General features: G+C 36.7%; 1 protein-coding gene across 5 annotated transcripts in view; it reads right to left on the reverse strand.

The window, feature by feature from the left end:
• The window catches only part of LOC136031132 (NADH dehydrogenase [ubiquinone] 1 beta subcomplex subunit 10-like), a 120,540-nt gene that overhangs the window by 32,100 nt on the left and 65,366 nt on the right, over nt 1–23,074 (reverse strand). For 4 of the 5 annotated variants that reach the window (XR_010618438.1, XR_010618439.1, XR_010618440.1 and 1 more), the window contains one exon: nt 21,429–21,637. The exons of the other annotated variant lie outside the window; for it this stretch is intronic. Coding sequence is in view for 1 of the 4 variants with exons in the window: in XM_065710455.1 (XP_065566527.1) it covers nt 21,522–21,637 (116 nt within the window). In the remaining 3 variants the exon portion in view is untranslated. Of the gene's footprint in view, nt 1–21,428; nt 21,638–23,074 lie in introns of those variants that run through there. 5 annotated transcript variants of the gene reach the window in all.

The raw sequence follows: 23,074 nt of genomic DNA on the forward strand, positions 1-23,074 counted from the left end.
TTCCACTTTTTCTTTTGATTTGGCTAATATAGAAAACATCACACTTCTTAGACTTTCTCAGCTCGAATTTCACAAGAACAAAGCTTTCAACTTGAGCATTTTCTATGTCAAAAGGCGCAAAGTCCTTTCCAAGCTCTCAACAGTGAATAGACTCGTCGCTTGATGAATCATTCAAGGCAGCCAAGCTGTAATAAAGCTCCGCTCCGTCGTTTTTGTCGTCGTCGCTACGGGCCACAGTGTTCTTGCACTTCTTCGCGGATTGCTTCGGTGGTCTGATCTTTTTCTGCTTTTTAGCTATAATCTCTTCCTTTTCAGGAGTGTCTGTTAAAATGCGAGTCCTTCCTCAATTCCGATTTCTGCGACCCAAAACAGAGCCCGTTTCAACTCGGGGGATGGGTCTAGCTTCTCCCTGAGATCTAATCATGGAAGAACCATGTGAAGATCCGGACTCAGAGTCAGCCTGCGACAGAGGACTTGGCAAAACGGTTGTTGTATCTAGAAACTTGTCTGTCACCAGCGACGGTGCAAAAGCTCCCTCCGGAAATATATCACAATTGAAAGGGAATATCCCAGTGACTCGGAACGCAGATACAATGTTTGACGCCTTAAATTTCTCTAGAAAGGGAGCCCTGCTGAGCGGAACTACTTCATAAATCGAAATATGCTGGCCGGGATGTAACTGGAGCCACTCACTGAAGCGTCCTTTTAGTGCATTCTTGAAAGGAGAAAGAACACCTACGCCGAGTGGTTGCAGTTTATGTTAACAGTGAGGCGGAAATGTCAAAAGTGTCAAAAAATGTTCCTTACAGTGTTCAATCACCCTTATATCGAGATGGCTGTCATGGTTGTCCATTAGCAGGAGGATTGGATTACGTTCTTGTTTGAACATACCGTTTTAAACATATTGATAGCGTTTTTGTCTGAACATACCGTTTTAAAAACTTTGATAGGCTGACAACTTCATCATTTAACTGATAGTGAAGAAACAAGCACAAACGGGAATGTAAAACAATGAGGTAGTTTCGTAATCATTAATAGAATGTCATCTATGGTATTTTGATCCTGAAAAATTATGGATAGCATTATAATACCAACTAGATTCTATAAGATATTAAATAAGAAAAACAAGTTTTTTTAAATGAAAGTAAGGAGCGACATTAAAGCTTGAAACGAACAGAAATTACTCCGTATATGAAAGGGGCTTTTTTTCCTCAACGCTTCGCTCTTTACACTAAAGTTTGACTCTTTCTCTTAACTCTACTTCTTAAAACAGTAAAAAACTTTAGGATAAAGAGCGGGAATTCCACAATGCAAAAAAAATGCGAAATTCCATATTTTTGTAGATAGGAGCTTGAAACTTCTACAATGTGGTTTTCTAATACGCTGAATCTGATGGTGTGATTTTCGTTAAGATTTAATGACTTTTAGGGGTGTACAATTTTGTTGTTGTTTTTTTCAACGCTGAAGAATAGCCTTTGATCATGTGATTACTGATCGATAGCGAAGAAACAAAACCAAAGTGTTGCTCTCGCAACACTTTAGTCGGTGAAGCCGGACAAAGATTACCGCAACACTTCACGTTGCCCGGGCAACGTAGGTCTAATTTCGTTCTGAGTTTCATTCATTTATTGATAGTGATTGATGGTTGTTTTACGCTCGGAAGATTATTTGACATTATTTTTGCTCACTCTTGGCTTAATGGAGCTCCTTACTTTTCTTTGAAAACTTGTCCTTTGGAAAAAGGTTTTTTACATTAATTTAAACAATGAGCAAATTGCCTAGCTTACAGCCCTTACGGTCGAATGGCTGTAGGGGATTTGAAATCGCCAAAGGCATAATTGCTAGACCTTTCAACAATGCCTAAGAAAAAAGACGTCTCAAAATTCTGACTGGATGTTTTTCTAGGAAAACAATTGGCCTGGGGGGTGCCTTTAAATTACTTTTTACTCTTATAACTTTCGAGAGAATGACCCCAATCCAAAGTTATATCGGCCATCCATTCCAAAAGAACTTCATATGTCCCCAGGGCATAACTTGACAAATCTTGCCTCAGGGTTCTGAAGGGTATTAACCCTGGAGGCTTTGCTGCCTGATTTTTCGGCTATTTTTAATAGAAATGTTATCTTTCAACTCCAACAGACACGTATGAGGAGAAGAGGGTGTCGAGAGGGACGGGCTAGTTACTGTTCATTACTTTTGACTCCTAAATGGGAAATAAATCTTTCGATTTCCAATTAAATGAACCCTTTCTTAAAATTACAACACCACCCCTTACAACTCTTGCGTGTTGTTTCAACCGTAGAGGCCTTGTTATATGATCTTTAAACTATTTTGGACAAAATAGCTATCTCAAAATTTTTATCGGATGTATTTGGGAAAAGAGGACACGGGAGGAACCAGTTGCCCTCCAATCACTTTTGACTCTTAAAAAGGACACTATGATTTTTGATTAATAATTGAATCTGCCACCCCTGAACTTTAGACGACCACCTTCATATGAATCTTAAATGTTAACAATAGATAACTAGCATAATTTATAGCCCTTGCCCCGAGGGCCTTGTGGGGCGTATCATTCCAGATACCCCCAGAATCGAGATTTTGGCTTATTATTCCTGTATTGGACAGACTTTTTTTATATATTTTTATACCTTGTCGACTTTCCCTGCAAAATTAATCTTAATACTCATTCTTTTCCTAAGACATTGTTTCTGTTTCATTTTGAAACTTTGGATGCACTTACGCCCTTCAAAATTAGTTCAAAAGTGAGGGCAGAAGTAGAAATAGTGTTAGACCTAAAAGTTTCAACTTAATACCCTCGGTTGTTCGTTAGATATACTGATACGTCTTACTGACAACTAGTATGCACTTAGTACCTTTTTGATTTAGTTTTAAAGCAACAATAACTTTCAGGGAAAGTTTATATTTTATGCTCTATTCAAACCTTATGATACCCTCCCTGGATGTCTTGACAGCCTGGTCTATTTTGACAACTTTGATTCATTTATACTATTTTAATTTACTTCAATAATAGCAGTAATAGTAGCAGCAGTAGTAGTAGAAGTAGTAGCAGAAGTGGTAGTGAAACTGGTAGCCCTGGAAGTTTCAGTTGAATATCCTAAGGCGCTACTGGAATACAGCAAAAACACCCCTTTGATAATCCACGTGTACATAGTGTGTTTTGAATCAGCTCATAATCACCCTCACCTTTCCATAGAAGTTTTACTAATACACTTAGCATTAGCAATTGTAGTAGTCCTAGTAGCATAATTAATAGTAGGAGCATTGTAAATGGTACTAGCAATGGAAGTAGTAGTACTAGCAGTAGTAACAGCAACTGTAGTCAAATTGTGCCTTTTTGGTCTAGTTCAACGTCACTTTCTCATTCCCAGATAGTTTAATCTTAACACTTAAGTGAGATATTTCTGATGCACCCTTTTAATAGCCTACATACACAGTAAATACTTTGATTTAGCCCAACATTCCCTCAACAATCCCTGAAAGTTCCTCATTAATGCGATTACTCTTAGTGTTACTAGTACTAATAGTAATGGTAGTAGCGGTAATAATATCCATAAAGCAGATTTTATGAATTCAATATACCCCTGAAAATACCAATACCCTTAATAGTGGCGTTCTTAGTAGAAGTATTAATAGTAGTAGTAAACATATAGTACCTTCTGCTTGGTTCGACATCACCTTTAATTTTCAGCTTAATTATCTCATCTGTTTGTGGGATATAGCTGCTACCAGTTTTGGAAGATACTAAGTAAAAGTACTTAAGTAATTACTTAAGTAAAAATCTCAGGACTTGTACTCTACTTAAGTAAAAAATTTCTAAAGTAATTAATACTTATACTTAAGTAAAAGATTGAAGTACTTAAGGGTACAAAAGTACTCAAGTTCTTTCTTCATGGCACAGAATAAACTATACCGGCATGACGCAGGGCCAATGCCACGAATTGAACTGCCTATATATTAGTGGATGAATGAATTTATTCTTTGAGAACAGCAGCTCCCAGCCCGGCGCGGAATTTTAAAAAAGGACACTATCACGGCGGAACTATCATATATATTGAACAGAAAGTTTTTTGTTATAAATGGGAAAATTCAGAAGGATGGTGCAGTATCTGCCAAATAATTCTGAATGGTCACATGCATGCAACAACGAATTTGTTGCAGTTAGTTTATTTTGTAGTTAGTTTATTTTGAATTTTCTTTTCTTTATTTATTAAATTTGTCTTTTGTTGCATTGATAAAAGTAAACCAGGAGGTAGTCCAAAGAAGAATGAAACAAAGATAAGAATTGGCTAACTTTACTTGTCACAAAATCGGAAAGCTTGCTGACGTATGTGATGCTTTGAAAAAACCAAGGCTAACTTCTAGTGATGTTGTAATTCTTGAAGAATACATGAAAATTATGGAGCCAGTAGCAGTAGCACTGGACATTCTGCAGGTGGAGGAGAAATGCTACTTCGGTACTATTTATCATAGAATCAAAGCGCTTGAAAGGAAGCTCAAAAAGCTGAAAGATTTGGCGAAAATCAGCCAGCCTTTGGTACATGTTCTACTTATGGGTCTCGAAAAAAGATTCCCCATGATCCTGGACGAGAGAGTTCTTCATGCAAAAGACTATGTTATTGCCACTGCAAGTCATCCTTTTTTCAAATTGAAGTGGTTTTCTGATAACCAGAAGGATGTAGCAGTTGAACTCTTGCTGGACGAAACGAAAAAGGTCGAAGATATAAGAAGTACTGAAGAGGCTGATAAAGGTAGCTTTTGGTCTGGAGATGAATACTTCAATCTTAGTGATGAAGAAACAACTCGTGATAATTCTGTCAACCGTGGCCGTGAAACCAACTCTGTAAAGGTGGTGGTTTTGTCATATTTGAATGAGAGGCGAAAAGGACTATCTCTGCTCAAAGTGTACCCAAGGGTAATGAAAGTTTTCAAGAAGTACAACTGTATCATTCCTTCGTCTTCACCTGCAGAACGACTTTTTTCGGTAGGTGGTGGAATTTTTAATCCAAAAAAGAAATATGTTCGGAGATGGTATGTTTGAAAAGCTTCTGCTGTTATGAGCAACTAAACAATTAAGTTAAGTTATGATGAAGCTATAATGAATGTTCTTTTTAAATTCTTTTCTTTTTATATCTAAACTGAAATAAAATTTGACTTTTCGTGAAACTAGTTGACTTTTTTCATGAAAACTGTCGGTTTTTCTGACAAGTGGTCGATTTCTCGTCAGAATCTTGCTTATCTTGTCTACTTGGAAAGGAAACAGATATTAAAGAAGTGTTTTGCGTGTTATTTACTGTAAGTAAAACATTAGTACTTGAGTACTTAAACACTCAAGTAAAATCGAAATACTTGAGTACTTAAGTGCTAAAGTACTTTTTAAAAAGTAATTATTACTTAAAGAGATTTTTAGAGAAGCACTTATTAATTGTACTTAAGTAAAAATTTCTCTGAGTACTTGGTACTTCTACTTAAGTAAAAAAAGAAGTACTTGGTACAACACTGGTTGTTACACCCTTTCATTAGCCTGTATCTGCATAGTGTGTTACGATTTAGTTCAAAATCCTCCCCAACATTCCTTGAAAGTTCTACAGTAATGCCTTTAGCTTTAGTGTAACATAAAAAATATATTATAAATGTTTACCAACAAAATATCACATGTAAACAATGGGTGAATTGCATAGCTTACAGCCCTTTCTCCAGGGTCTCTAGGAGGTTATTTCATACCAATAGGCATAGTTATTGCACCTTTCAATGTTAAATCAAATAGCTATCTAAAAAATTTTATCAAGTACCGTACTAGTACTAGTAATAGCATTAATAGTATCATAAGCGTGTACACATTTCCTTGTTGCAAATGATCATACCCCTCATCATTTCCTGAAAGTGCTATTTAATACCATAAGCTTTTCCTGAGATACTCGCTTTGGCAACCTGCTTTTCCATAGGGCTTTTGATTTAGTTCAACACTTCCCTCAACATTCTCTGAAAGCTTCATTTGAATAGCCTTGTTCTTTTTCTGGACATCAATGGTCAAACATTTCTTTCATTTCTAAAACCAAAAAGTAAGGAGTAACGTTAAAACTCAAACGAACAGAAATTATTCTATACGTGATGGTGACTGTCCCTTCCTCGCTCTTTGCTCTAAGTTGGACCTTTTGTCCTAATTCTTTAAGAAAGATTGTTTTAACACAAGGGCAAAGATTGTTTGAATTTCAATGAGAAGTATTTTTAAGGAACTTTAAAAGTTTAGCGGAAAGAGAAAGGTTTGAGGAAGGGGTATCCCACCTCATATACGGAATGATTTCTGTTTGTTTTAAGTTTTGAGGTAGTTCCTTACTTTCATTTTGAAAGAGCAATTTTTTCTGATCATTTTTAAATCGTGACAGGAGATTCCCCTCCCCACCCGTGTAAAATTTCTCCAGAAAATTTCTCCTCGACTTTTTTCATCTCTAAGGAAAACCTCCCTTCGCAGAATAATCTCAACCCCCCTAAAAAGAAATGCATATTTATTAATACCATATGCCACATTTAAACTATGGGTGAATCGCACAACTTACATCCCTTTTTCCAGAGGCTCTGGGGGTTCATTTCATTCTAATAGGCATAGTTATCGGATCTTTCAGCTATGATAAAGCAAACAGCTATCTCAAAATTTTGATCAGATGTCCTTGGGGTGTGGGAAGGGAGCTGGTTGCCCTCAAATCTTTCTGGTCACTTAAAAACACCACTAGAACTTTTTATTTTCATTCGAATGAGCCCTCTCCTGGTTTTCTAGGACCACTGGTTTGATGCGATCAACCCTGTGAGAGAGAAAAATAGGTAAAATAACTAAACCCGCAACCATGATCAATCTTCTGGCCAAAAAAAAACAACAAAAACAAAAAATAATAGGACCTTGAACGTTTGCAGCACGGTCCTCTGGGACACCGAACCTGATTGTGTGATTTTCATTAAGACCACTTCATTTTTTGGGGCGTGTTTCCTCCTGTTTCCTTGTTGGATAGGTAACACCGAACTTGATGTGCTGTATATATTTGGAATCAATATAAAATCCAATTCTTTTGATCTATCAGTTGTTATAAAAACTTCATTTTTTAGAGTTTTAGTTACTATTGGGCCATGTTGCTCTGCGTTCATTACCATGAATCGTTTGATAAACAGTATATGCAAACAATGGGCAAGTTGCATAGCTTTCAGCTCTTGTCCCAGGGGTTATAAAAGGAGTTTTCATTCCCAGAGCCATAAACTTTTCAACTATGCTGAACGACATGGTTATCATAAAATTCTGATTTGATGTCTTTGGGGAAAGTGGTGCGTGAGGGTGGGGCTGGTTACCCTTCAATCCCTTTTGACTCTCATAAATGGTACTAGAAATTTTAAGTTCCAGCTGAATAAGCCCCTTCCGAAGTTACTGCGACAACCACATGTGTTGTTTTTGACTAACTGCTGCACCGCATTTGCCAACCGCTGCAATAGAATGTTAGATTTTCCACTAGTGTGTCTTTTATCAATTGCCTAGTGCCATAAGTTTATAAAGTGTCATAGCATTTAACTCTTGTTGAATGAATGTTAAAAATATAAGGTGTAAATGTTTGTGCATATTTTTGTCAGTGTCTTTTCGTTTTTTCTTCTTATTGTCCACACTCCTCTTAGTTCGTCTTTGTTATGTACAGAGGGTAACGATAACTTATCATTATTATGTTTATTATTATTATTATTGTCGCCACTTCCCTCTCTACTTAAGCTTCGCCCTTACTGTGCCCAGAGGCATAGTTATTGGACATTTCAGCTATGTTGAACTAAATGGCTATTAAAATTTTACCCTACGTTCTTGGGGAAAAGTTCCGTAAGAAGGGGGTTGATTGCCTTCCAGTCACTTTTGACTGGTAAAAAGGACACTAGAAATTTCAGTTTCCAATCAAATAAGCCCCTTCCGAAGTTTCTGCGACAACAACATGTGATGTTTTCCCCCCCCCTTTGGATAGTTTTCTCCACTTCTGATAAAAAGCACCTACGACCGTTGTTTTTCAGGTTTTGGAAGTATTTTTTGATTTGGACTCATAATAGTTACATTTCCCGATGGGAATTTTTTTTTTCTGTGGTATGTCAAAAGTTGGATGAATTGTCACGTTGATTTGCAGACCGCTGTAATAGAATGATTGATTTTCCACTGATGTGCCTTTTATCCATCTAGTCCCATAAGTGTCTTTTATACCTAGTGTCGTAAGTTATAAAGTATCATAGTATTTGACCCTTGTTGAATGAGTGTTCAAAAAATAAGTTGTTGGTATTCGTGCGTGTTTTTGTCTAGGTCTTTTTCGTTTTTTTTTTAATTTTCTTTTTATTCACACTCCTCTTAGTTCGTCTTTTTATGAATAGAGGGCAACAATAACTTATTATTATTATTGTCTCCAGTTTCCTCTTTACTGTGCCAAGAGGTATAGTTATGGGACCTTTCAATTATGGGGAATAATATGACTATCAAAACATTGTGATCGGATATCTTTGAGGAAAAAAGATATGAGAAAAAGGGGCAGGTTGCCCTGCAATCACTTTTGACTCCATGTCAAACTGAACTGAGTCCCTGCAAAGAAGTTTGACTCTTTGCCACAATTCTACTTTTTAAAACAATGAAAAACTTTAGCGTAAAGAGCGTGGGACTGCGGAGGGGACAACCCATTTCATATACGGAGTAATTTCTGTTCGTTTTAAGTTTTAATGTCGCTCCTTACTTTCAGTTAAAAAAACTAGTTTTTTTTATTTAATTTCTGAACGTTTTTGAATTAATGCATTTTTGATTTTGGCTCTCCGCACATAAATTATTGAAATGAAATTAGTATATTAATTTTTTTTGGCTAAATGGCTTTCTCTTAGTTTTGATCTGACGATTTTGAGAAATAAGGGGTGGGGAAGGAGGCCTTGCTGCCCTCCAATTTTTCGGTTACTTAAAAAGGCTACTAGAACTTTTAATATTCAACGAACGTTTTTATTAGTAAAAAATATACGTAACTTAAGAATTAACTTACGTAACAAACTTTTATATTCTTATATTTTTATTATGTGTACGAGGGGGTTTGTACCCTCGTTAATACCTCGCTCTTTACACTAAATCGTAAGTTTTGTCCCAATTCTTTAAGAATGACCCCTGAATCAAAAAGGCCGTAGAATAAATAGTTGAAATCACTAAAAATATTTTAGCATCAAGAGCGAGGTATCTATCTCCTCCTAAATACCTCGCTCTTTATGCTAAAGTATTATTAGAACCCCTCATATGCGTAATAATCTCTGTTCGTTTTAAATTTCAATGCTATTCCTTACTTTCATTTGAAAAAACGTTTTCATGTTTATTTTTTCATTGTTTTTTTTATAGTAATGCTAGAAAATCCTGCTCCCTTTTCATTGAATTTTTCTTCCCCCGTGACATATTCCTCAAAGGAAAGATCCTCCCACAAAGCCCTCTCCCATCAACCCCACCCCCCAAACCAAAAAATCCCCATGAAAACGTCTGTACACTTCCCAATAACCATTACTATATGTAAACACTGGTCAAAGTTTGTAACTTGCAGCCCCTCCCTCAGGGATTGTGGGGGAGTAAGTCATTCCCAAAGACACAGTTATTATGGTTTTCGACTATGCTGAACAAAATGGCTGTCTTAAAATTTTAATCTGTTGACTTTTGGAAAAAAATGAGCATGGGAGGGGGCCTATTTGCCCTCCAATTTTTTGGTCACTTAAAAAGGGCACTAGAACTTTTCATTTCCGTTAGAATGAGCCCTCTTGCGACATCCTAGGACCACTTGGTCGATAAGATGACCCCTGGGAATAAAAAAAAAAAAAAAAAAAAAAAATAAATAAACACGCACCCGTGATTTGTCTTCTGGCAAAAAATACAAAATTCCACATTTTTTAGATAGGAGCTTGAAATTTTTGCTATAGAGTTCTCTGATATACCGAATGCGATAGTGCGATTTTCGTTAAGATTCTATGACTTTTAATGGATGTTTCCCCCTTTTTTCCAAAATAGGGCAAATTTTCTCAGGCTCGTAACTTTTGATGACAAAGACTAAATTAATTGAAACTTAATATTTAGAATCAGCGTAAAAATTCGAATCTTTTGATGTATCTTTTAGCATCAAAATTCCGTTTTTTAGAGTTTCGTTTACTATTGAGCCGGGTCGCCCCTTACTACAGTTCCTTACCACGAACTGTTTGAAAAGAAAATAATTCGGTATTTTGGGGCTTCTGACATTATTACTCCTTTGCGGAAGTTAGGCTCAGAATTGAAAAAGGATTATAGTTTTTCTCTGGGCCCCTTCCACCTCTTAGTTCGTTTATTTTCCCGTTAGTTTTCACCTGTTTTCGCTTTATAGTTGTGTTATCTCTTAGCAGTAGTTATGGTTGTGGTATATATGTTTTATCGCTCGTATAGTTGTGTTATTTTCAAATTATACTCCATAATAGAGAGGCTCCGAACACCCAGCATTGTATATTAAGCTCTTAATTTGACGTTTTTTTCTAACATGACCAGATTCGTCCTGCGCCCTTTTCATTGAATTTTTTCCCCCATGGCATATTTCTCCAAGGAAAGATCCTCCCACATAGCCCCCTCCCTCAACCCTACCCCCAAAACCAAAAAAATCCCCCTGAAAACGTCTGTACACTTTCCAATAACCATTATTATATGTAAAGACTGGTTGAAGTTTGTAACTTGCAACCCCTCCCCCAGGGACTGTGGGGGAGTAAGTCATCCCCAAAAACATAGTTATTATGATTTTCGACTATGTTAAACAAAATGGCTATCTCAAAATTTTGATCCGTTGACTTTGGGAAAAAAATGAGCGTGGGAGGGGGCCTAGATGCCCTCCAATTTTTTTGGTCACTTAAAAAGGGCACTAGAACTTTTCATTTCCGTTAGAATGAGCCCTCTTGCTACATTCTAGGACCACTTGGTCGATACGATGACCCCTGGGGAAAAAGAAAAAAAAAAAAAAAAAAAAAAAAACAAACAAATAAACACGCACCCGTGATTTGTCTTCGGGCAAAAAATGCAAAATTCCACATTTTTGTAGATAGGAGCTTGAAACTTCTACAGTAGGGTTCTCTGATACGCTGAATCTGATGGTTTCATTTTCGTCAAGATCCTACGACTTTTAGGGGGTGTTTCCCCCTATTTTCCTAAATAAGGCAAATTTTCTCAGGCTCGTAACTTTTGATGGCTAAGACTAAACTTGATGAAACTTATATATTTAAAATCAGCATTAAAATGCGATTCTTTTGATATAGCTATTGATATCAAAATTCAATTTTTTAGAGTTTTGGTTACTATTGAGCCGGATCGCTCCTTACTACAGTTCGTTACCACGAACTGTTTGATAGAGGGCAACAATAACTTATTATTATTATTGTCTCCAGTTTCCTCTTTACTGTGCCAAGAGGTATAGTTATGGGACCTTTCAATTATGGGGAATAATATGACTATCAAAACATTGTGATCGGATATCTTTGAGGAAAAAAGATATGAGAAAAAGGGGCAGGTTGCCCTGCAATCACTTTTGACTCCATGTCAAACTGAACTGAGTCCCTGCAAAGAACCTCGGTGAAATAAAAACCAAAAAGATTATTGTGCCCAAATCACTTTTTATTTACACAACACTGCTGCGCTGCCTATGATTGCTGTTCATTTTGGATTTCGTTAATTTATTGATATTGATTTATGGCTGTTTTACGCGTTTTTAATTAATATGATAAATATAATACTCTACCCCTATATTCTGCCTATATGTCTGTTTTGGAATATAGGTAGAGTGATACAAAATTCCTTCTTTTCTTCATGATTTCTTCATGACTTTCGCTTTGGTTGCTCAATTTTGCATGTGGGAAAAAACTTTCGGCGGTAAAATCCCTCGGGAGAAATTTTAGGAATGGTCAGTGGGGGGGGGTGAGATCTGGAGAGAAGGGGTTGAGGGTCTGTGTAATATACCTAACTCCATTGAAAATATTTTTCACGCGGCTATTTGTTTGTATTATAAGTAAAATGTGTTTGGATAAAGAACAGTGGCTGACCTTTGGTTCTTAACAAGACACTGAATTCAAATTTTTAACTCGTTTTTAAGATTATCATTTCCGATGTCACACTCCATTAACTATGAGAAACATATTGGTAATTACTTCCTTGCTTCTGGAAGTGGTAGACCTAAACCAAATAACGAAATATTACGAGAAAAACATTTTTAGTAAGAAAAAAAGATAAATACAAATTCGGAAAATCTACGATAATATTGGAATGTTATGACTACGATTGGAATGTTGGCATTTTAAAAGTTATGGCGTTGTATTTGGATCTCAGGTGGCTAGCGTCACTCCCCTTAAGCCAAATAAAACTATAGAATATAAATAGAAATTTGCTTATTTTTAGAACAATTGTGTTATCGCTAATCTTTCTGCCTCCTTTCTCCTGAGAAAAAAGAAGAATTGTGTCCTTGGTTTTATGTGATTTATGATGGAAGACCCTTCTTAAATTTCATGAGTAAGGCCTCTTGGTATAGACTAGATAGTAATTAGCTCTGTGAAGGGCATATTTGCAAAAAGTGCGATCCAAGGGCCCTGAGTGACTTGTAATACGGTTAGACAGGTATCAAGTGTGCACTGACTTCCCGCTACCTTGGTGTACATTTCAGAACACCACGTCTCCTGCCACACTTGGTACAGTCGAACCATGTTTCGCACAGTTCTTGAAGAGTCTGGCGCACTCCTCAAAATACTTGGCACAGTTCCTCCACACTTTCCACGCATCACCTGTTGTACATGATTTCTGAGAGAGGGCGACCTTTCGCTAAAACTCCTATCTAACATGTTCAAACTTCAAAAATGCTTACGGGGAACTGTTCGCTAGGTCGGAATAAAAAGGTGAATGAACAGGAAACGCTTAATGGTCGTTTCGTCCACCAAAAGTTCAACTGCTACATCCTTCTGGTTATCAGAAAACCACTTCAATCAAACAGTTCGTGGTAACGAACTGTAGTAAGGAGCGACCCGGCTCAATAGTAACCAAAACTCTAAAAAATTGAATTTTGATATCAATAGCTACATCAAAAGAATTGCATTTTAATGCTGATTTCAAATATATAAGTTTTATTAAGTTTAGTCTTACCCATCAAAAGTTAGGAGCCTGGGAAAATTTGCCTTATTTAGGAAAATAGGGGGAAACATCCCCTAAAAAACGTAGGATCTTAACGAAAATGACACCATCAGATTCAGCGTATCAGAGAACCCTACTGTAAAAGTTTCAAGCTCCTATTTACAAAAATGTGGAATTTTGTATTTTTTGCCAGAAGACAAATCACGGGTGCGTGTTTATTTGTTTTTTTTTTCCCAGGGGTCATCGTATCGACCAAGTGATCCTAGAATGTCGCAAGAGGGCCCATTCTAACGGAAATGAAAAGTTCTAGTGCCCTTTTTAAGTGACCGAAAAAATTGGAGGGCACCTAGGCCCCCTCCCACGCTCATTTCTATCCAAAAGTCAACGGATCAAAATTTTGAGATGGCCATTTTGTTTCACATAGTTGAAAACCATAATAACTATGTCTTTAGGAAGAATTTACTCCCCCATAATCCCTGGGGGAGGGACTGCAAGTTACAAACTTTGACCCGTGTTTACATACAGTAATGGTTATTGGGAAGTGTACAGACGTTTTCAGGGGAATTTTTTTTGGTTTGGGGGTGGGGTTGAGGGGAAGGTGCTACGTGGGAGGATCTTTCCTTGGAGGAATATGTCATGGGGGAAGAAAAATTCAATGAAAAGGGCGCAGGATTTTCTAACATTACTATAAAAAAACAATGAAAAAATAAACATGAAAACATTTTTTTAATTGAAAGTAAGGAGTAGCATTGAAACTTAAAACGAACAGAGATTATTTCGCATATAAGGGGTTCTAAAAATACTTTAGCATAAAGAGCGAGGTATTTAGGAGGAGGTTCTTTATGCTGAAGTATTTTTAGTAATTTCAATTATTTATTCTACGGCCTTTCTAATTCAGGGGTCACTCTTAAAGAATTGGGACAAAATTTACGATTTAGTGTAAAGAGCGAGGTATTAACGAGGGTACAAACCCCCTCGTATACATAATAAAATATAAGAATATAAAAGTGTGTTACGTAAGTTATTTCTTAAGTTACGTATATTTTTTACTAATAAAAACGTTCGTTAAAAATTAAAAGTTCTAGTTGCCTTTCTAAGTAACCGAAAAATTGGAGGGCAACTAGGCCTCCTTCCCCACCCCTTATTTCTCAAAATCGTCTGATCAAAACTAAGAGAAAGTCATTTAGCCAAAAAAAGAATTAATATACAAATTTTATTTTAATAATTTATGTGCGGAGAGCCAAAATCAAACATGCATTAATTCAAAAACGTTCAGAAATTAAATAAAAAAACTTAGTTTTTTTAACTGAAAGTAAGGAGCGACATTAAAACTTAAAACGAACAGAAATTATTCCGTATATGAAATGGGTTATACTCTCCGCAATCCCTCGCTCTTTACGCTAAAGCTTTTAATTGTTTTAAAAAGGAGAATTGTGGCAAAGAGTCGAACTTTAGCGTAAAGAGCGAAGGATTGCGGAGAGGACAACCCATTTCATATACGGAGTAATTTCTGTTCGTTTTAAGTTTTAATGTCGCTCCTTACTTTCAGTTAAAAAAACTAAGTTTTTTTTTATTTAATTTGAAGAAAGGATGACTTGCAGTGGCAATAACATAGTCTCTTGCTTGAAGAACTCTCTCGTCCAGGATCATGGGGAATCTTTTTTCGAGACCCACAAGTAGAACATGTACCAAAGGCTGGCTGATTTTCGCCAAATCTCTCAGCTTTTTGAGCTTCCTTTCAAGCGCTTTGATTCTATGATAAATAGTACTGAAGTAGCATTTCTCCTCCACCTGCAGAATGTCCAGTGCTACTGCTACTGGCTCCATAATTTTCATGTAATCTTCAAGAATTTCAACATCACGAAAAGTTAGCCTTGGTTTTTTCAAAGCATCACATACGTCAGCAAGCTTTCCGATTTGTGACAAATAAAGTTAGCCCATTCTTATCTTTGTTTCATTCTTCTTTTGACAACCTCCTGGTTTACTTTTATCAATGCAACAAAAGACAAATTTAATAAATAAAGAAAAGAAAATTCAAAATAAACTAACTACAAAATAAACTAACTGCAACAAATTCGTTGTTGCATGCATGTGACCATTCAGAATTATTTGGCAGATACTGCACCATCCTTCTGAATTTTCCAATTTATAACAAAAAACTTTCTGTTCAATATATATGGTAGTTCCGCCGTGATAGTGTCCTTTTTTGAAATTTCGCGCCGGGCCGGGAGCTGCTGTTCTCAAAGAATAAATCCATTCATCCACTAATATATAGGCAGTTCAATTCGTCGCATTGGCCCTGCGTCATGCCGGTATAGTTTATTGTGTGCCGTGAAGAAAGAACTTGAGTACTTTAGTACCCTTTAGTACTTAAATCTTTTACTTAAGCATAAGTATTAATTACTTTAGAGATTTTTTACCTAAGTAGAGTACAAGTCCTCTGATTTTTACTTAAGTAATTACTTAAGTACTTTTGCTTAAGTATTTCCCAAAACTGGTAGCAGCTATATCCCACAAACAGATGAGATAATTAAGCTGAAAATTAAAGGTGATGTTGAACCAGGCAGAAGGTACTATATGTTTACTACTACTACTAATACTTCTATTAAGAACGCCACTGTTATGGGTATTGGTATTTTCAGGGGTATATTGAATTCATAGAATCTGCTTTGTGGATACTATTACCGCTACTACCATTACTATTAGTACTAGTAACACTAAGAGTAATCGCATTAATGAGGAACTTTCAGGGATTGTTGAGGGAATGTTGGGCTAAATCAAAATATTTACTGTGTATGTAGGCTATTAAAAGGGTGTATCAGCAATATCTCACTTAAGTGTTAAAAGATTAAACTATCAGGGAATGAGAAAGTGACGTTGAACTAGACCAAAAAGGCACAATTTGACTACAGTTGCTGTTACTACTGCTAGTACTACTACTTCCATTGCTAGTACCATTTACAATGCTCCTACTATTAATTATGCTACTAGGACTACTACAATTGCTAATGCTAAGTGTATTAGTAAAAGTTCTATGGAAAGGTGAGGGTGATTATGAGCTGATTCAAAACACACTATGTACACGTGGATTATCAAAGGGGTATTTTTGCAGTATTCCAGTAGTGCCTTAGGATATTCAACTGAAACTTCTAGGGCAAACCAGTTTTACTACCACTTCTGCTACTACTTCTACTACTACTGCTGCTACTATTACTGCTATTATTGAAGTAAATTAAAATAGTATAACTAAATCAAGGTTGTCAAAATAGACCAGGCTGTCAAGATATCTAGGGAGGGTATCATAAGGTTTGAATAGAGCATAAAATATAAACTTTCCCTGAAAGTTATTGTTGCTTTAAAACCAAATAAAAAGGTATGATGTGCATACTAGTTGTCAGTAAGACGTATCAGTAATATCTAAAGAACAACCGAGGGTATTAAGTTGAAACTTTTAGGTCTAACACTATTTCTACTTCTGCTCTCACTTTTGAACTAATTTTGAAGGGCGTAACTGCATCCAAAGTTTCAAAATGAAACAGAAACAATGTCTTAGGAAAAGAATGAGTATTAACATTAATTTTGCAGGGAAAGTCGAGAAGGTATAAAAATATGTAAAAAGAAGTCTGTCCAACACAGGAATAATAAGCCAAAATCTAGATTATGGGGGTATCTGGAATGATATGTCCCACAAGGCCCTCAGGGCAAGGTCTATAATTTATGCTAGTTATCTATTGTTAACATTTAAGGTTCTTATGAAGGTGGTCGTCTAAAGGGGTGGCAGATTCAATTAGTAATCATATGTCCTTTTTAAGAGTCAAAAGTGATTGGAGGGCAACTAGCTCCTCCCGCGTCCTCTTTTCCCAAATACATCCGATAAAAATTTTGAGATATCTATTTTGTCCAAAATAGTTTAAAGATCATATAACAAGGCCTCTACGTTTGAAACAACAGCAAGAGTTGTAGGGGGTGGTGTTGCAATTTTAAGAAAGGGTTTATTTAATTGGAAATCGAAAGATTTATTTCCCATTTAAGAGTCAAAAGTAATGAACAGTAACTAGCCCGTCCCTCTCGACGCCCTCTTCTTCTCATACGTGTCTGTTCGAGTTGAAAGATTACATTTCTATTAAAAATAGCCGAAAGATCAGGCAGAAAAGCCTCCAGGGTTAATACCCTCCAGAACCCTGAGACAAGATTTGTCAAGTTATGCCCTGGGGACATATGAAATTCTTTTGGAATGGATGGCCGATATAACTTTCGATAGGGGTTATTTTATTGAAAGCTATAAGAGTAAAAAGTAATTTAAAGGCACCCCCCAGGCCCATTGTTTTCCTAGAAAAACATCCAGTCAGAATTTTGAGACGTCTTTTTTCTTAGGCATTGTTGAAAGGTCTAGCAATTATGCCTTTGGCGATTTCAAATCCCCTACAGTCATTCGGCCGTAAGGGCTGTAAGCTAGGCAATTTGCTCATTGTTTAAATTAATGTAAAAAACTTTTTTCCAAAGGACAAGTTTTCAAAGAAAAGTAAGGAGCTCCATTAAGCAAAGAATGAGCAAAAATAATGTCAAATAATCTTCCGAGCGTGAAACAACCATCAATCACTATCAATAAATAAATGAAACTCAGAACGAAATTAGACCTACGTTGCCCGGGCAACGTGAAGTGTTCCAGTAATCTTTGTCCGGCTTCGCCGACTAAAGTGTTGCGAGAGCAACACTTTGGTTTTGTTTCTTCGCTATCGATCAGTAATCACATGATCAAAGGCTACTCCTCAGCGTTGAAAAAAATAACAACAAAATTGTATCGAAAGAAGGGACTAAATTGACTTTGCAGCCAGTTGAACTATGTCCTTTTCAATCGTAAACATCGTGACGGATGAAAACTCGGAACAATCAAACAGTTCGTGGTAACGAACTGTAGTAAGGAGCGACCCGGCTCAATAGTAACCGAAACTCTAAAAAATGGAATTTTGATACCGATAGTTACATCAAAAAAATTGAATTTAATGCCGATTTTAAATATATAACTGTCATCAAGATTACTCTTACCTATAAAAAGTTACGAGCCTGAGAAAATTTGCCTCATTTTAGAAAATAGGGGATAACAACCTTAAAAGTCATACAATCTTAACGAAAATCACACCATCAGATTAAACGTATTAGAGAACCATATTGTAGAAGTTTTAAGCTCCTAAATACAAAAATGTGGAAATTCACATTTTTGTGCATTGTGGAAGTCCCACTCTTTACGCTAAAGTTTTTTACTGTTTTAAGAAGTAGAGTTAAGAGAAAGAGTCAAACTTTAGTGTAAAGAGCGAAGCGTTGAGGAGGAAAAGCCCCTTTCATATACGGAGTAATTTCTGTTCGTTTTAAGCTTTAATGTCACTCCTTACTTTCATTTAAAAAAACTTGTTTTTTTTTTATTTAATATCTTATAGAATCTAGTTGGTATTATAATGCTATCCCTAACTTTTCAGGATCAAAATACCATAGATGACATTCTATTAATTATTACGAAACTATCTCATTGTTTTACATTCCCGTTTGTGCTTGTTTCTACAATATCGGTTAAATGATGAAGTTGTCAGCCTATCAAAGTTTTTAAAACGGTATGTTCAGACAAAAACGCTATCAATGTTTTTAAAACGGTATGTTCAAACAAGAACGGAATCCAATCCTCCTGCTAATGGACAACCATGACAGCCATCTCGATATAAGGGTGATCGAACACTGTAAGGAACATTTTTTGACACTTTTGACATTTCAGCCTCACTCTTAACATAAACTGCAACGACTCGGCGTAGGTGTTCTTTCTCCTTTCAAGAATGCACTAAAAGGGCGCTTCAGTGAGTGGCTCCAGTTACATCCCGGCCAGCATATTTCTATATATGAAGTAGTTCCGCTCAGCAGGGCTCCCTTTCTAGAGAAATTTAATGCGTCGAACATTGTATCTGCGTTCCGAGCCACTGGGATATTCCCTTTCAATTGTGATATATTTCCGGAGGGAGCTTTTGCACCGTCGCTGGTGACAGACAAGTCTCTAGATACAACAACCGTTTTGCCAAGTCCTCTGTCGCAGGTTGACTCCGAGTCCGGATCCTCACTGGGTTCTTCCATGATTAGGTCTCCGGGATAGGTTAGACCCTTCCCCCAAGTTGAAGCGGGCTCTGTTTTGGGTCGCGGGAATCGGAGTTGAGGCAGGACTCGCATTTTAACAGACACGCCTGAAAAGGAAGAGATTATAGCTAAAAGCAGAAAAAGATCAGACCACCGAAGCAATCCGTGAAAAAGCGCAAGAACAGTGTGGCCCGTAGCGACGACGACGAAAACGACGGAGCAGAGCTTTATTGCAGCTTGGCTGCCTTGAACAATTCATCAAGCGACGAGTCTCTTCACTGTTGAGAGCTTGGAGAGGACTTTGCGCCTTTTGACATAGAAAATGCTCAAGCTGAAAACTTTGTTCTTGTGAAATTCGAGCTGAGAAAGTCTAAGAAGTGTGATGTTTTCTATATTGGCCAAATCAAAAGAAAAAGTGGAAGTGACGTGGAAGTCTCTTTCTTGCACAGAAATGGAGCACGGTTTATCTTTTCAGATATCGAGGACAAAGCATTTGTGTCTTGAGCTGACATTGTTCTTGCGCTTCCATCGCCTGCTGCTACCGGCGGTACAGAGCGGACAAAGCGAGGTTTCACTTTCCATTACGACCTCAGCTGCTACAACGTGACATGAAGAGAGTGCATTTGTGTACATATTATTTGATTTTAAGATTTAATGAAGACAATCACAAAAATAAATGTAGATAAATTCTCAAAACAAGCTCGAAAATTTAAACTAACGTTCAACAGTACAAAGGTTATGGCAAATGCTTTAGGGTATTTCATCTTAATTTTTTGCAACCGGAAGATATTATTGCAGCTTCTTATAATGAAGCTTTTCAACGCTTACATATTTAAAACAGAATCAGAGGTATTAAGGTTATATCCAGGATTTTTCTTCGGAGGGAGAGAGGGGGTAGCGTTTTTTTTTTAATACGGTTTTAAAAAACTTAAAAACACATCAAATATATTTTTATGCATTTTTACGAGTCGAACAAACATTTCGGGAGGAGAGCGGAGGGGTAAAACGTCCTAACCCTCCCATGACTACGACCTTGAGAGGTATAATAGCTGTTGGAATTGTTTTGATTCCCTACAATTTATGTCCTAGTAGTGTTCTTGCAATCCAGCACCCTCTTGAGGAATTTAAAGGGGATATTTCAAACACCTTTCATTTAGTCCCAACTTAGCGCCGAGTGACTTCCCCGATTTCATTTTACATATTTTTACGAATTGTAACATTTTCCCCGTTGCAATTATTCTGCATATTCTGCATGATTATTCTGCATAAAGGATTAGGTCTCGTTAAAGGGGAGGTCCTTAACGAAGACACAGTTATGAGCATACAATCCTTATGTCGTGTTTTTCCGCCAAATGAGTCAGTTGTTCACCTATGTTGTTTTTAAAGAAAAAAAAAGTTTCTCGGATTTTCATTGGTTGATTTGCTTACGTTTCTGGTTGTCCAGGCTTCCAATTTGTCTGTAAAATACAAAATGGAAAGGCTGCATTACTCGTCTATTTTGGCTAGGTTCAATTCCTAAATATGGCGCAAAATGCAACAGTTCTGCCTCAACAAAATATATCCACCGGTGCTATGATAGCCAATATTTTCCTCCCAAATTTTGGATTACAGAGAAGGTAAACGGAAGAAAATGTAGAAACTCGGACGACTATCAGAGGTCCGTATTGAAAAATAAAGATTCGGAAATAACTTTCATAATTATCCAGTGTTTTCCTACATTGCAGGAAACGTCCATTCCGTTTTTTCGACGAAGCGAAATTGTAATTGTTTCTTTCGATGTTTCTGACTGAAAATCTCAGCAGGCCTCCATAAAGTTCTAAAATTCCCAAAATATGTGCAAAAAGAGCAGACAGTCCCCAAAATAAAATAAGAATACGTTTTCTCTTAATATCTAGCCTTAAACATTTATTATCCAATGCTTCATGCCTTTCATCCCTTGGAAAAGCTCCTGTTACTCATGTCACAAAAATTTCGGATTTAGGTACCTATCAAGGAGGTATGTGTATTTTTTTATTACAAATTTTTTTAAGCCTTTCAGTAAGCTCACTCCACCTCTTTTAAACATAAATTTTGGTTTCAAGATGCCCACTGCCTCTAAGAAAAGACTTTCAAAATTCCTAATAATTCTGAGAGTGCAATTAAAGAGACTTATAACAGATGATGTTTAATATAGTTTATTTATGCCAAAATTTACACAGTTGCACTGAGCTTTCGATACTAGCATGGACCAAGGAAACAATTTTAAATGGCCCTATACAGACTCTTTCATTCCTGTGCCGATTGGCCCGTGTCGTCTCTCCCAAGCCATTCTATGTTTTTTTCTCATAAAAGCGTCAATCACTGTGCCTCGAACACCAATTTCACCGTCTGAAAATAAAAGTATATGATTAGAGTTTAAGCAACCGTGTTCAAAATCAATTTTGGAGCCGTTTGAATTAAAACTATTGCAAGATTTTGGCTATCCCACTTTTGTGGGACAAAATTTAGATACAGTTTAAATATGATACCATACCACTGCCAAAGCCTGTTAAAATTTAAAATTCGGGTGCACATAGCATCTTTTGACCTACTCAAGTACCCCTGCCGTTTCTGGATTACGCCTTTTTGAAACCCTGGAATCTATGCCTAAAAAATAATATTCAAGAGTTTTTTCTTAGTAGAACTAATCTGCGAACAATGGATAATCAACAGAATCAAAATAATAGTGGGAGTTAAGTTGACTCTGAAGACATACTCACATTGGACTTTATGGGGGGGGGGCAATAAAGGGCACGAGAGATATTTTCAATTAGGTTTGGGGTTCAATATTGTCTTATTATTAATCTGGGGATTAACAGTTGCCTGAATGAACTCGGAGTAATATCACCTCTTTTGCGGTGGACTTATTTGATACCTGTTCTGGGGCGGATCCAGCGTTTTTTATGTAAATTTAGCTGGATAAAGACAAATATAGTGGTGAAATTTAACTGTTTATGTGTTGGTAGCTGTGTTCGATATCCTCCTGGAAATATATTTGTTAGCCGTGGCTTATTTAGTGGCGTGTATCACAGTACGTTGCTTCACATGGGTAAATAAAGGAACCAATTAAGGTAGACGTATCTGTTATATGTTTTGAATCTAAGACGATCTGAAAGAAGCATAAACACGATGAGCGGTTTTTGGATTAGTCAAGATCTTCTGGTTTGTCTTTGGATGGTTTTACCTTGAATTCTTTGGCTGATAGCTTGTCGGAAGTTTTATCAACATTTAAAGATAATGCTAAAACCCATGCAGACCTTAATACGAGTATGAAGGGAACGGAGGATCAGATTTCTAAGCTGGAAACTGTGACTTAGGAATCTGTTAGAGAAGTAGCCATCTTAAAGCCACCGGTGGATAGAGTGCAATCAGTTACAGAGGATTTAAAGCTTCAAGTGCACGTTTTGAATGATGGATATTTGAATGTAAAGGCACAATTGGGCACTATATTGCTAGTGCTTATGAAAGTCCAAAGCAAGGAGACCGATTAGAATATACTAATTTGGAATGTTTCGGCTATGGTGGAAAAGAGTAGTAAGGATGCAAAAACCCTGTTTGAAGATATCATTTCACAAAGACTAGAAATGAGTGTGAATACCTAATACTCAGTGATGGAAGTTAACTCGGTAAAAAAGTTTTTGAAAGTTGAGGCAAAACTAGGGAACTTAAGCGAGAGATCTTAATAAATGCGCGGAAACTTAGTGATAAAACAGTCACGAATCAGTCGAATATTTATCTAACTGATGATGTTCCGCTATCTGTGCGAGAAAACCATAAAAAATTGTT

The sequence above is a fragment of the Artemia franciscana genome, chromosome 1 (genome assembly GCF_032884065.1).
Source record: "Artemia franciscana chromosome 1, ASM3288406v1, whole genome shotgun sequence".
Lineage (NCBI taxonomy): Eukaryota > Metazoa > Arthropoda > Branchiopoda > Anostraca > Artemiidae > Artemia > Artemia franciscana.